This window comes from Arvicanthis niloticus, chromosome 3, assembly GCF_011762505.2.
Source record: "Arvicanthis niloticus isolate mArvNil1 chromosome 3, mArvNil1.pat.X, whole genome shotgun sequence".
Taxonomy (NCBI): Eukaryota; Metazoa; Chordata; class Mammalia; order Rodentia; family Muridae; genus Arvicanthis; species Arvicanthis niloticus.
In genome coordinates, this window is record NC_047660.1 from 124,463,514 (window position 1) to 124,479,294 (window position 15,781).

General features: G+C 43.5%; 1 protein-coding gene across 1 annotated transcript in view; it reads right to left on the minus strand.

The window, feature by feature from the left end:
- LOC117705708 (aldehyde oxidase 1) overlaps positions 1-15,781 on the minus strand; it is a 78,355-nt gene that overhangs the window by 25,664 nt on the left and 36,910 nt on the right. Inside the window, exons 15-22 of the mRNA XM_076932059.1 lie at positions 14,270-14,432; positions 12,487-12,579; positions 9,637-9,806; positions 9,244-9,358; positions 7,617-7,739; positions 4,711-4,807; positions 2,137-2,261; positions 747-880 (exon numbers count right to left, since the gene is read on the minus strand). Of these exons, the coding sequence (XP_076788174.1) occupies positions 747-880; positions 2,137-2,261; positions 4,711-4,807; positions 7,617-7,739; positions 9,244-9,358; positions 9,637-9,806; positions 12,487-12,579; positions 14,270-14,432 (1,020 nt within the window). The remainder of the gene's footprint in view (positions 1-746; positions 881-2,136; positions 2,262-4,710; positions 4,808-7,616; positions 7,740-9,243; positions 9,359-9,636; positions 9,807-12,486; positions 12,580-14,269; positions 14,433-15,781) is intronic.

A 15,781-nucleotide genomic window follows, 5' to 3' on the forward strand; every position in this document is an offset into this window, starting at 1 on the left:
TGGTGAGGTTTTTACATCCTCATTGAAAAACAGTAAGATAAATAAATGTCAACTTAACCCAAAAAGAAGCATCTATTTAATTCAAGAGAGAGGAAAGACAGAGAAAGACAAGCAGACAAACAGACACAGTCAGGGAAGCACAGGAAGAGAAAGAGAGGCTGATTGGTTTTGGGAGACTAAGTGAGTTACATATCTGATCCATAAGCATATATCTCAGACTATCAATGCTAAGGACAACTCCACCCACATGGGATCTGTTCTGTTGACTTTCCAAGTATTGCATATTTTATTTGTTTGTTTGCTTGTTTCTCTCTCTCTCTCTCTCTCTCTCTCTCTCTCTCTCTCTCTCTCTCTCTCTCTCTTTCTCTGAGACAGGGTTTCTCTGTGTATCCCTGGCAGTCCTGGAATCCGCTCTGTGGACCAGACTGGTTTCTCAAACTTGCAGAGATCTTCCTGCCTTTGCCTTCCAAGCACTGAGTTTAAAGGCATGCACCATCACTGCCTAGCCAATGTATTATAGTATTTTTACAATTGCTTTCATCATATTTTCAATGACTGGTACTTACTTTGCTTCTTATAGAACTTGGCAACAAAAGACAAGAAGTTTAATGAGCTGGCATCGCGCTCGAGTGCTGGTTTGTAATGTGTGATCTCAAACAGCCTTAGTCTAGGTTCTTCCTCATTCCATGTCCATTATTAAGATTTCACTTCATGTTCGGTTTGTTTAACAGATTTCTCCCACTTACTTGCTGGCGGCGAAAGCGGTGATGGCTGCCATGATGCTGGTCTTGCCCACCTTCCCTCCAAACGCCCCGCCAACACGCCTTACATGACACATGACCTTGTTGGCTGAGAGCTTCAAGGTTGCAGCAACTATATCCTGTCGGTGATAACAATTTTCATTGATCTGGCCCATCTTCAGCAAGACTTACGGCCATTAATGTCGCACCCACAATCCTAACAGGAAGCCTGTCCCCTGAGGGTCACAATTATCACACATTTTGTTTTCATGATTTTGAACATGAGACACAAGCCATGTGGTTCACATGGTTATGATAAATGACAAAAAGGAAAAGTACCCAGTACCCTTACCATCACCAACAACTATTCTCTTGGCTAGAATAACATTGCTAAAGCCACTGTTAATATGAACTAGATCCTTCCATAGTGGTGAGATAATTCTGTGCCTGCTAGAACCACGGCTAGTGTATCCCTTCCACAATAATCCCTCGAGTGATGTTTTCTGAAGCAGTAAGATGCTGTGGCCCTGAGCCTCTCCACTAACACTGACCAATCTTGCCAGGATGTGAATTCCTGTTTTGGTCATCCCATCTTAACCAGTTTTTATTGAGGGGGAGCCCATTGTTACACAGCAGTTATCTGGTCCCTCTTGGTATGACTCCTTCCCCAGTGTTGCTGTTCACGTCCTCACACTCCTCCTCTGGCTCCTTGGTACCCATCACATCCAGATCCCTTCACTTTGCTTCCAGACCTTTCCCTCAATGCTTAGACCAGTCCAGGCAGGTATCATCTCCTTTCTTGCATGTGAGTTGTCTGAGACTCAGGATACAGGAGACGGATGTTTTTAGGAGAGACAGGTAGGTAAATGAAGGAGGAGTTTGTGCTGTGGAACTGCCAGGGATAGCCTCCCTTCCAACACCTGACCTCATTGTACTATAGAGGCAGATGAAGGCTACTTATCTTAAGGTTCTTGGGTGATTCTGACGCTCACACACTCTCCTTTCTCTTAATTCCTCCACTCATGTCATTTTTGACTTTGCTGGTTTAGTGCCTTGCTGTTTCTTTTCCATTATGGTTTCCTAGCTGCTTCTTGTAAATGAGGTACTATCAGCTTGAGGGGACGGGCCTTTCCCATTTTCCCTTCGTTTCTTAACATCCAAGAGGACATCAAGAGATGCCTGCTGGTTGCATAATTGACTTTTAAAGCTATGGATCCACAAGCAAAGACTTCTCTCTAATAAAAATAAAAAACCCTCTTCTAAGTTAGGAAAGTCTAGGGTTGTTAATATCCAATTGCATATAAGTACTTAATATGCTGTTGTCTATAATTGTTCTTATACATTTTGCTGTCAGAAACCATTAAGCCATGTCCCTGCCTCAATGACTCCACATTACCTGTATGTATCTGGGGAACTGTGTGGACACATAGATGTCAATCTCTCCATCCTCTCCTTTGGGAACAACAAGCATGCTTTGGGTTTCCATATAAAAGTGTTCCTGGCCGCCTATGTGTATTTCACCTGTTACAAGAGAACACGCAGAAGTCAAATGCCAACAGAGAGAGAGCAGGTCGTTTCCCCACCCTTTATCCTCCCTTTATCTTGTTGCACAGAAACTCCACTGACTGAACTCTAAGCCACACACTGAAGGATGACAAACACCAATGTTTAGCTTTCAGCTGAAAGCAGAGTTGTAGAAGAAACTCTTCTCCCTGTCAATGTATGTAGCAAGAGCCCTGAGGAAAGATGCCTGAGTTTCTAGATTCAAAACTCTGTGACAAGGAGACTTCTAGTTTCAAGGTGGGGTGGAATATTGTGTTCCTCCCTGTTTCACCCATTAGATCTGTCTAATCACTTGAATCTTAAAAACAAACAGATCCAAGAAGTAAGATGGTTAATTGTGCAAACTAGAGTCATTCATGTCATGTCCAACAAAAATGGCGTCAAGAGGCCACAGGAGCAAACACCGATTGTGTATCCCTGTTTCAAAACGGTCTCTCAAGCTCAGTCCAAAGTGACAAGTGCCTGAGTGTAACTCATTGATATGTCTTACCTACCAAATATTGAGACACACCAGTCAGGATGTGCCTGTGTTCTGCCAATGATGTTGCCAACATCACTGGGCCTTCTAAAGACAGAACCTGGATAATCTTTTCTTCACCAATAAACCCTAACCTTTTCCTTTGTTCTCTGGGTAAGGGAGTAGCCCTTTTCTACACGAATCTCCTATATTGCATTTCTATTTCTTGTATATTATTTTCAAAGAAGTCCATTCATTATTCTGTTTGTCTCTGTTTCTGTGTCTCTGTCTCTCTCACTCTGTGTAAGGTTCTTGGGTGATTCTGACCCTTATACACTCTCCTTTCTCTAAATTCGTCCACTCGTGTCATTTTTGACTTTGCTAGTTTAGTGCCTTGCCATGTCTTTTCCAATATGGTTTCCTAGCTGCTTCTTGTAAACGAGATACTATTGGCTTGAGAGAATGAGCCTTTCCCATTTTCCCTTTGTTTCTCAACAGCCAAGGGGATATCAAGAGATGCCTGCTGGTTGCATAATTGATTTAGAAGCTATGGGAAACAGCCTCACGAAAGCCAAAGGACCAGAGAAGCCTAGGAAGATAGAACCCTTTTAGAGGAGAAGTAACTGACATCAACCAGATACCACAGAAGAATCTGTAGCCCCACCCCTACCTGCAGAAGTTGAGTGGAGAGCTGAGATTCCCAGCCCTGTCAACTGTCATGACTACACTGCCCAAAGTCTTTGCTGGGCCATGTGTGTGGTCCCAGTGAGAGAGCTGTACTTTCCCCTCATGTGGCAGTAACAAGGCACCATTCCAATCCTCCTTGCACACCTGCACCCAGTCAATCCTAGTATAGAAGATGTTACTAAGAGATATACTATTATAAGACTGTATTCAAAAGATCACAAAGTTTATAACAAGTTACCCATCGGTCCAAGAACCAGGAAAACCTCAACTTTGGTGAAGAAAGACCAATACCAAAATGGCACTAATGTTTGGATCATCTGACAACTGGACAGCCATCATAAGAATGCTCCAAAGAGAAATAATCAAGATGTGGAATCTTAACAAGAGAAGGATATAAGCATATCAAAAGGAAATTCTCCAACTAGCAGACTCAAGAGCAGAAATGATTAATGAACAAGAAAAAGAACCATTAAAGACATCCAGATAAGGTGGTACACTCTTTTAATCCCAGCACTCGGAAGGCAGAGGTAGGCAGGCAGATCTCTGAATTCTAGGCTAGTCTGGTCTACAGAGTGAGTTCCAGGACAGCCAGGGCTATACAGAGAAACCCTGTCTTGGAAAAACCATGATGATGATGATGATGATGATGATGATGATAATGCCAATCTCAAAAAAGGAAAGAACAGAATAAAAGCCAATGAAACCATGTGCTAGGAAGAGGGGATCTCACTGAAATCAAGTGTTTGAAAAGTAATGGCCAAATTCTTCCCAAACTTGGAAGAAGATATAAACCTACAGATTTAAGACGCTGGGTGACCCCAAACTGGATGAGTCCAAAGAAATCCTTGGCACCGTTAAATTTCAAAACACAAAAGACGAAACTAAATGCTATCCTGAAAGCTGCCAGCACCTGCTTTAAAATAAAAATAATAATAATAAAAAAGCATTTCTAAGAGAACTTGATGAGCCTCCCCCCCCCCGTAACCATGGTGACCAGAGGAAGCAGCACAAAACTTTCTGATGTAGTCACCTCAAAATTATGTACTTGGTGACAATATCCTTCAACAATGAGCAACAGGGCAGGCTGGGGAGGGATGAGAAGAGCTGTTTCTGGGCTCTCCACACTGCTTGTGGGTCTAAGGTACTCATTCTCCAGGAGCAACATCCACTGAGGCTGTTGGATGGTCTCTAGAAGGCAAAGGAAGCCCTAGACTAGACATGCCCAGAAAGCTGCCTGCTGCTCGGTGTTGAAGAAAGTTTTACCTTCAAGAATTTGGTCAACGATTTTAAATGCTTCGTCAACGTTCCCACACTCCAACTTCCGTTCTGACTCAAAGAAGGACTTGTGTTGTATAGCTTCCTGGAAAGAGAACAGAAAAATGAGGCAGCCTTGATCAGAAAACCTGCCTCTGGGAGTTCCAGGTCCTGTGGGAAAATCTGGGTAACAGATTTCTCATGTGGGATCCAGGTTCTCTCCCCCTGGCACTGGGAAGCTAAGCTGAAAGCCACGCCTCAGAGATTCTCCAAGGAGAAACTGCAGATGTACCCAGTAATTCTAAGCATACTGAGCCTGCTCAGAAAATACCTACTACTAGGGGATACAGAACAGAACTATTGTTTTCCAGGCTGACAATTCTCTGTGATTAATAACCCATTTTATTTAGCCAAGGCCACTTAGCTGACTCAGACCCAGACAGAGTTATCTATCCATGGCCACTTCCCCACTTCCTAGTGTTTGACTATAAGCTTCTCTGAGCATCACATGACAGGCACAAAAACAGCTTACTGTGAAATGAGAGCAGGACCCCATGGCATAAATGCCATATACATGCTAGCTAAAACCACTAATGACTAGGGTCACAGGCTCTGCCCGCTAAACTCCTGCTTTTCCTTCAGGGCCCTGAGCATTTTATTTGCACAAGGCACTGGCATGACAGGGTCTGCCTGCCCTGGATTGATGGTACACATGTAGCTTGCCTGGGCACCACAAGTCCGTTTACACACCGGCTTCCCTGGTATCCAATTGAGAAGTACTTCAGCCACAACCCAGTCTCTTCCCAGCATTCTCTACCACAGGCTACTACCCATCTGTGAAGCTGCTGGCAGTTGAGGGTTCTCCCAATTCCAGATCCCCCTGGCCACCAGAAACTGAATAGATGCCTCCTCTTCATGCACTTTACAGACACTCTTCTGTGATTGTGCCATTTCCCCTACTGAAGGCCTATGATCTTTGGTGGAATGTTTGCTTCATGCCCTTGGGGAACCCTGTTAGTTTCTGGTGGGTCTGACCTCATAGGATTGCTGTGAGCACTTAGTGAGGTAATGTGGACCCAACACCAAGCCAAGCATGCGTGCAGGCATTTGTGCAGAGCGCTGTCCCTGTACTGACTATTGATCACAGATCTATTGCTGCTGACTGACAGGTTCTGAGAAGAGCACATTTTTTTTTTCACACTTGTTCCAAGAGTTTGAGTAGACTTTCTCCATTCATAGTTCTAAGAAGCAGGAGCTGGATGAAGTCTTCGGTTACTGACGCAGATTATTTGTTTACAGCACCTTTTGCTGAGAACATTCTTTATACTGAATCAACAGCTCACCGGGGAGCAACGGGCTGAGAGTTGGGTGAGGCTCCCTGCGAGAGTGGGCAGGTGAGTGACCTTGGAGACCTTAGCCTCTAACCAAAATGAGAGATCATACTTTCATGCAATACCAATATTTGATGTTTTCTGGCAAGCAATTAGGTCTGTCGGTCGAGGCTGAGCTTATAAGGGGAAAGTGCTTATGTGCAACTTTAATTTGGCTGTGAAGCAAAAGGGGGGAAGTGGATATTTAGTCACTGATAAAAATTACAAACAAAAATTTGATAAAGCATTCATTACTCATGCAATTCCAAGCAGACATTTCAGGGAAAGGACAGAATAGCATGAGATGAGAGGATGAAAGAACCAGAAAGGAGAAAGGAGATTTGGGTTGGAAACTGGCTAGAAAACAGCAATACTTCTTACTGTTGTCCTCGTGATATGATTTTATTTTAATTTGAAAACATTAAGGGAACTTTCCAGAACTAAGGGCCATGTTCCTAGGAATAAAGCACCATAGGAAACACACCCACATCCAAGCTTTCTTGGAGACATGGATCTTGGCCAACAGCTTTCTCATTTTAGGAAAGAAGACCCACATAATGTACCTGTGCCACAGAAAGGCCTCTGCTGTCAAGGAGGACACCTGGTAGACCCGCTCCTGTCATCTACTGTGGCTCTCTCTCCCTTTCTGAGAGGGGCTCACCACGGAGCATGGATACCATGTACAGCCTAGAAGCCTTGCTTGTCTCATCGACATTTATGCAAAGGACATAATTCAAGGGCCAAGGGGATGCCCATTGGCAAACACCACCGTTTCGTGTCTTACAACCTCTGTAACTTTTTGACTTCTATACAAAAATTAGGAAAAATAATGCAAGGCTCCAGGGTTTTGTGTTGTTTTTGTTGCAGTTGTTGTTGTTGAGTTGCCAAAATTCTGTAGGCATCATAGGATCCATGTCTCATGGATATTTAAGATTTGCATTAAGGAATGTTAAAGAAGAGTCTGTGGCATTTGCTACATGGCATATCTTATTGGTACCCACTGTGTACCTGCAAGAGAGACTATAAATCAGAGCTAGAGGACTGGTTGTGTTATCTCAGCTGCCTACCCAGCATCCTTCCCTTTCCCCTTCCTATCCATGCTAATATCTTTGTTTAGGTGTCTGCACTCTTGACAGCCCGTGTGCTTCATAGGAACCTGCCCCACCCCCATCTCAGTTGTGACAACAGATCTTCTGATCATGCGGTCAGTTATTAATCCAGAGAGAGACATGAGACTGAAGTAGCCAAATAAATGTGGATCTCAGACATGTTTGGAGCGCTGGGACAATAGGGTACCACTCATTACAAACATTAACAGAGAAGCCCAAGATTCCTGGCTGCCCTGGGGTTCCATGGGAGAAAACTAGTTTGTGAGCACCAGAGAGGAGACAGAAAGAGCCACGTTCCTGTGGAAACTGCTAATACATTTTGAGCTGATGGACTCTCTGTCCGGAAGTCTATGCATCAGATCTTCCTATTCCTTTGCTGAAGCACTGTAGCAGACGCTCTAACACTCCCTGAACCGCCATCCACTTGAGCTCATACCTCAATCGTTAGGATCAGAGGCTCCAAGTCCCGGTAAACCACCTTCACTTGCTTTGCCGCTTGCTTTGCCCGTGTCTCAGAATCTGCAATCACGGCACAGACGAGATAGCCCACGCAGTGTACCTGTGGCACAGAAAGGAGGGCACACAATGGACAGACTCTTGTCATTTGCTGTGGTCCTCTCTCCCATTCAGAGAGAAGTAAAGCTCTGCTTGTGTGGGGGTAGACGTCAGAGGACAGGTATCACATGCAGCCTGGAACTCTCTTGTTTAGTTAACACTTAAAGGCCATAATTCACATTGCCTCTGCCAGTGTACACAGCCCTGCAACAGTGAGCTTCTATCTTGACTTCAGACTTGGGAGAGTCAAGTTTTCAGCCAGGGAGAGCCAGAGATAGGGGCTATTGAAAACAATGAAGTTCTGCCGGGCAGTGGTGGCGCACACCTATAATCCCAGCACTTGGGAGGCAGAGGCAGGCGGATTTCTGAGTTCAAGGCCAGCCTGGTCTACAGAGTGAGTTCCAGGACAGCCAGGGCTACACAGAGAAACCCTGTCTCAAAAAAACCAAAAAAACCAAAAACAAAAAACAATGAAGTTCTTTTGGATAGAGAGTGGATTGAGATATGCAGAGAACCTGAATCCTGCCTTTGTTGTACTGCAGGATCTAGTAGCCAAAGTTGATCACTGGAAACTTTGAGCAAGTCTCTGTTAGAACAGCTCCTCTTGGTCTCACTGTCCTATGGGGAGCAGTACATGGAACATGTACATACACTAAGCATGAGCCTGCACTGCAGAAATTACAGTAGGGAGGGGAGTATCTGCACTTGTAAATGAATCTAGAGCAAGAGGAGGGGCTGGGTCCATTAGGCCTTCTCTGGAGTGGAAGTTGTGGTGAGGGCAAGGCCTACACCTCTTTGCTGAGCTTATTTTAAAATTCCACAGGATATATGGTGGAGTGAATGAACAAATCAGACTTCAGAGAGGGAGAGAGGACTTTCAGATCAAGAGACAAGGAATGACTTGACACTGGAGAGGCTAACTGAATTCAAAACTTGAGCTTGGGACACCTTGGGACTGGGGTAACTGGTGCTCGGGAGGAGGGTTCACAAATTTATCTATCAAATTTATAATTTTCTGCCCATGTATTCTTTCACACTTTTTAGCAGCATAATGTTATAACTTGACCATATAAACATCAAAGTATCAGTCTGTCTTAAAGACAACACCTCATGTATCCCAGGCTAGCCTCAGACTCTTTGTGTAGCTGAGGATAAGCCTGAAGTTTTGTTCCTTTTCCCTCTACCTCTCAAGTGCTGGATTTACAGGCATACACAACCATGTGCAGTGTATGTAGTTCTGGGGATGGATCCCGGGCCTTCCGGCACACAAGGCAAGTATGCCAACAACTGAGTCCCACCCCCAGCTCTGAAAACAGCTTACATCACCAATCAACTGTACGGAAGTGGAAAATGAATAAACCTGAGTTCATGTCTATTAGAATATTTGTGGTTCCTGCTTACTGCTAAGAGAATACTGAACTCTTTGTGGTATGACAAATTAGACACTATGCCTATGAGCCAGTAACTAGGAAAGTCGTTCAGACAGACAGCAAGAAGGCAGTCAGTACCTCATCTGTGGCCAGAAACGTCTCTGTGCCGAAGGTGTTTGCTTCCTGAAGATGATCTGCAGTAATGATGTCCACCACACCTGGCAGGCTGAGAGCTTCTGACAGATCAATAGACCTACAAGAACATATCAGACGGCTCACGGGGCAGCCACAGAGCCCAAAGACACTGAGAAGGTGGCAGTTGGAAACTAAGAACTGTTGTCTGCCAGGCAGTGGAAGAAGCTGGGGCATCGTAAAGTTACTCATGCAAGATTTCGTGAGGAATTCTAACATTTTCAATGCCATTTCACCTCTAGTCTGGGTGCCTGCCAGCCTCCATTTACCCTACTCTTCCTTGACAGGACAGAGTCAGACAGCAGAATCTTTTTTCTACTTGTATGGGAGGACACTTACACAATCTTAGCGTGTGCTCTTGAACTCGTTACGAAAGTCAGGAAAAGCTCCCGGTCTACTGCAGGCATGTCATCACAGTAGATGGCCTCACCAGTGGCATGCTTAATACCAGAGAGGTGCATGATGGGACGTCCAATCGGGTCCTGAGGAAGCTGCGCTGGGTCTACATTCTGTTTAGTGAAGAACCGACATATAACTTATATTTCTACAGAGATCATCGTAGGAATAACCACAGAATGTATGTCTCCCACCAGAGGGTAGCTGTGTAAACTCATACTTAAGCCAGAAGACTTTTGAGTGTGAAAACAGTCACTCATTTTCACTACTCCAAACAGCTTATGAGAACCATTTGGCAGTCAAATTGAAATGTATAACGTGATGCATTTTTCCTTAGTTTTTGGAATATAGATGCCAAATATAGTGGAAACTCTATTTGTCCAAGCACATAGATTCAATCTCTCTTTTCTAATATGAAATCAAATTTACACATGGGGATTCAGGTGTGAGCAGGGATCTGAAGTGGCCCCATCATCCAATAGCTCCATGGATCCTACTCCTGCTCTGCTCCCCTGACAAAGGGCTCCACAACCCTCACCCCACCCTCTCACCCTCACCCCACCCCACCCTCTCATTCCTCTAACCTTTCACACACTTTCACCCCCATCGCCACCACTAGAGAACTGGATGGCAATGAAAGGACAAATGACAGGTGTCAATCAGGCATGTTTTTTCAAGTGTTGCAGAAGGTAGAATTTATTTCTCTGAAAACCCTACCCCAAAGTTCTGAAACTCATGCTAGGCTCTCGGCTCACACAGTGTTTGAGTGAAAGGATGATCCACATCTCGTTTATGTTTTTATAAAATGCTATCAGAGATTGTCTGTTTCCTTCCTGAAAAGCCAACTTATAGGTAAGTTATAGGCTTGGACACTGGGCAAGCATGCTAACAGGGATATGTAAAGCACCTGGAGCTTTCTATTATTAATGCTAACACCTTTTACGGTAAATAATGGAACACTTCACAACAACAGAGAAAATCTTTTAAAAATTTACTGTACCAGGTCTGCCAAAAGACAGAGAATTTCTCAAGCTTGGGACAGGTGAATGTGAAAACTGACTCATCAGTAGCCGCCAGCTGCAGTGGACTGCAGGCAAGTACACTCGGCTCCTCCTTTTTGTCACAGGCTAAAGACACAATGAGAAAAGGAGGCTATTCCTCAATCAGGTGATCTCCTGAAGTCACATGGACAGTCAGCTACCGGAAGGAGGTAGAGCAGCCATTAGGGGAGGATAGCCCCTGTCTTTTGCTTTCTGGCATGAAGTTCACAGTTTGCATTCCTCAGCTTGCTGGCTCCCCCTCACCCTGTAGCTTAAGCAAGGATTTACCTCATCAAGTACTATGATACAAAACAATTGTTTTCTCTGTCATCCGATGACCTCAGTGTTTGCAAGGACAATGAAAGAGAACTTTAAAAGCAAGGCAGTGATTTGGGCAAAGTGTTGGTTGTAAAGGCTGAAGTTACTCTGGACACTGGGATGCTCTCGTGTGTGTGTGTGTGTGTGTGTGTGTGTGTGTGTGTGTGTGTGTGTGCGCGAGCGCGCGCATGTGTATGTGCGCATGTGTGTGTGAAAACAAAATTTATCTCTGTGGGAAATACACTGTACCCAAAACACTGACTTAGAACCCAACATGACAGATCCGTTTCAAAGTCAATCGCTGAGAAGACTTTCAGTTTTCTTTGGATGAGCTGACCGTCCACTACTTGGCTTTAGCTCCCCCCTGAAATGGGATCCATGGCTAAGGCGATGTTAAGGCCGCAGAAGTCACAGACTGTGGCCACAGCATTTTACAGAATGCCAGGGGAGAAGGCAGCTGTTTTTAATTTTCAAAATGTTCACTTCTAAAGCAGTTTGGCATATTTAAATTTTTTGAGTATATTGAACTCAAAACCTCAAGGGACATACAGCAACCTTAGTGCTCACTGAGACAAGAGGAAGGGTTTTATAAGTAGATCCACCAGCAGATCTGATGCACTGCCATTTTAAAATCTCTTCCCATTCCTGATTCAACAAAACTCTTGGTCCAGTTTCTTGACAATTATTCCAGGAAAACACACATTAAGTCTTACCCAGTTTACTAACAGAATGGCTCCATTTTATGTTTTTATGATGCTATGACAGAAACTCCATTTGAAAGCTCTGGGGAGCTCCTTAATTTCTGTAAGCCTTCATCGGGAAATCGAGAAAATAACTCTTGGCGTTCACGTTTGATTTCACAATAAAATGTCATTTGAAGACAGCCACTAAGATAGGAAGAAGTTGGAAAGGAAAGTATTCCAGCACTGGAACAAAACAAACTAGCAGCTGCTGTAATGTCTGCACCGCCAAGGTTCCATGGCCCCTAGGGCAGGGCATGCCCTTAGTCCTTTGAAAGGAAACAAAACAGTTCTTGGACCAGCTCAGAATTTGCCTTTGTTGTGCTTCAGTAGTCACAAGCTAGGGTAAAAAGTGTATTGCAACAGCCAGATTGTTTATGTTCCTGGCCTAAAGCCATAGTAAAACAAAACAAAACAAAACCAGAGCCTTTAAGACTAAAACAGGCATATTTGTTTAACATTTTCCAGGTTTCTTTTTAATCATGATTTCTAATTGGTTCTGATTTCTTTTTTTCTTTTTGAAGTATTGGGGATTAAACTCGGGACTTGTCTATACTATTCCATCAAACTACACTCTCAACCTGGTTTTGAAGCTTCAGTCAACCCTGAAGAAGGCAATGTGTCACCAGCAGGCAAGAGACCCGAAGCCCTGTCTTTGAATTTAAATACATGCATGCACGCATGCATGCGCTAACCTGGTGGGTTAATGTTCTCCAATGATGTTTTGAATGAAGATCTTGTAAAGCACTCTCATAGTTGCCTGCCAGGCTAGAATAGTGACCTGGGTCCTGCAAAGGAAAATAGTAGACATTTAAAATGTACCAGAATGCTCCGGCAGGGAATCCTGGTATAATTCTCAGCAGACATCTCTACCACAACATCTAACATTGATTAAGCATTCATCCTTTCAGAACCCTGAAAATTTAAACAACCCCCTGACCCCAGAACACAAACCCTGAAAGGTACGTATCCTCCTTGTGAGGTGATAAACCACATGAAATTAATGTCATTGACCTCCACCATCTGTTTCATAAGATTATTTCCCAATAACTAGAAATGTCCCAATTTTCCAATCATTATTTTCTCACCCTTGTCTAGACAGACAGACTTACTTTTCTAAGTGACTTGGGGACACATATAACAACAAAAGAGAAGCCAAATAAGACAGAGAAGGCCAAACTTAAAGCAGGAAAAGTCAAAACTAGCACCCATTATTGCAAAAAAAGTCATGAAGCTGCATGGTGACATCTGGCCAGGCTCTCAAGTATGCAGAGGTGACCCAGCTGCTGACACCCCACAGGAGAGTGCCTTCTGAGAACAGAGGAAATGGGCCACGTGCTTCTTTAGATGAGATGTTAAACAATATATTTTATGATTATTTTTATAACTTACACAATTTTAATAGAAATTAAAGCTAACAACAGCTACTGTTTTTCAAAGAGAGGACGCTAAATGGAGCACAGAAGCTTTAATTATATCAGCTGATTCACCAGGAAATTGTGTTCTTTACTGTTAATTAGGAGAGCCTACAGGTAGCCTTGCTTTCTCCACTTCTGATCACTTGGTAGAAATGTCATATGTTTATATATGACTTCAAGCTCCTCATCTCAAAAGTTTGATACAACCCATTGGTTCTTATTCTCATCTATACTGAGAAGATACCTCTAAAAATCTCCATAAAGGAGGATTTCCTGTCTTCTGTTTATTTATTTATGTATTAAGTTTTATTAACTTTTTGAGAGCTCTGTATGATGCATTTTTATCAAATCCATCACCTCTCCCAACTATTTAAAGTTATTGGGTTGGTTTCTACATAAGGCAATGGGTCATGGCTTCTCATCGAGCTGGGTTGATTACCATGAGGTTCATGGGGACAGTAGGTCCAGGTTCCTTAGAACCAGAAAACAGTTTCCAGAGAACTTTTTCCCATTGTGTTTCTTTAGGCAACAACCATGTGGCCCTTTGATAAGGGGAAGTAGGCAAACAAATGTCCGTGCATTGCTAGTGTTACTAAGCACCACCATTAATACCCAGCATCCCTCTGAAGCACCAGGCACTATGCTAAGCCTTTTCCTTATGATTACTCTCTTCATGGTGCTCCAATGGCTGCCATCATTTAACGAATAAAGGACACCCAGACAAGAAAACCAAGCATAAGAAAGTAAGCTTCATTTATAGGTTTCAGTAAATGAAAGAAAATGCATTAAATGCATTAATAAGTTTTCACAGAATTATCCAGACATGCTATATGTTTATTATGAAGTGGTAATAACTGAGTGGTGTTAGGCAAAACCATGTGCAGGTCTGAGACCTCCTTGAAATTCTTCCTCAAACTCAAAGCTATACACAAGATAGGCCAGTGGACACGCACCAATAGGATGTGATTCTAGCTTTACATCTTTGGTAATGTACAGCTCCCCAGCAGGGGCTGGTACCTCTGCTTTGGGCAGCCCAGTCCACAGGACCCATTCCACTCACCTCCCTCTTCAAACTCTGTGACACCTCCAGGTAGAACTTGAAGAGGAAGCTGATGATGAGGGTTCTCTTGAACTCCACCTTCCCACCGGGAGCTGAGCCTGCAAGGGTGACTTCATCCAAAACCAGCCTGCATGCTGTGTCCAGCATCTCTTCATCCCAGGGCCTGTGAGAGGCAGAGGAGGAGACTCAGCTCAGCAGGTTCAGCTGGTAGATAAGGCAAATGTCTATGGTCTTTACAGGAACCAGGAGTACAGGCTGTACAGCCAGGGAACCCAAGTTTAGGTTGGTCTGCTACTCTCTAAGTGTCTGGGCTGGGTCCCACCACACCCTCCATCAGAGTCCTTAGCTCAGGATATGCTCACTGCCTCTTCTACTCCTATGACACTTCTGTATGCCAGCACTGTGTTTACTCACTTATAGAACCCTTTCAACTACTCTATAAGGTAGGTATGGTTCTCTTCTTTGACAGAGAAGGAAACTGAGGTCCCATAAGGTTAAATAGACTGAATGAGTTCATGGAGTTAAAAGAGACTGAACTATGACATGCATCAGGCAGTCTGATTCATTAAAGCAGTAGTTCTCAACCTGGGACTCGAATGACCCTTTCACAGAGGTCACCTAAGAACATCAGAAAACACAGATATTTACATTATTTTCCCCACCAAAAAATAAAAATGAAAATTTATAATACAGGGAATGGTCATCCCACCCCTCTGTCTCTGTCTTACACAAATACATATATATGCACAGACATACATGCACACACACAAACACAAGCACACACACACACTTGTGTGCTTATACACACTGCATACACAGTTTCTATAATGCTCATCTAAGAATGTAATTTCAGGTCTCAGCTTGAACTAAACATTAAAAGATCCTTATTAAGTTTGAGTCAAATATTAGCTGCCCCCAAGGCACATCCCAGGAAGAGCACATTCCAAAGACTCAAACAAACATTCCAAGAAGAAGGGCCCAAGATAAAGAGTTTATCAAGGAGATGAGCCCTAAACACAGTACACCTGAGTAAACAGAAGCCACTTAAGCTGACCTTCTTTGTTGTAAAAAGATAAGGTGCAAATTTGAGATACTTAGAAACCAGGCCTGGGAATGGAAACCAGGCCTGGGAACGGCTGTTGAAGTTTGGCCTTTATGGTTATTGTTTAAGAAGTAATTAACTGTCCTTGTGAACACTATAAAAAATGGTAAAAATGGTATAAAAAATGGTATAAAATGGTATAAAAGCTGCTTTCAGCTCCAGCTTGGGGTTCCTCTTGTCTGCACACAGGGGAACCCCAGTATACTGGCTTTCATCTTATTATCAATAAACCTCATGTTATTGCAGCAAATCCCATCCGTGAGTGTTTCTGGGGGGAGTGTGTCCCGGGATTTTGGATCTTTAGGTCCAACACTCATTTGGGAATTTGCTAAATGCAACACATGGAACTGATTCTGAAGACGTGTTGGATTTCCCAGCCATCAAACTGTAAGATTCTAAAGCATTTTTTT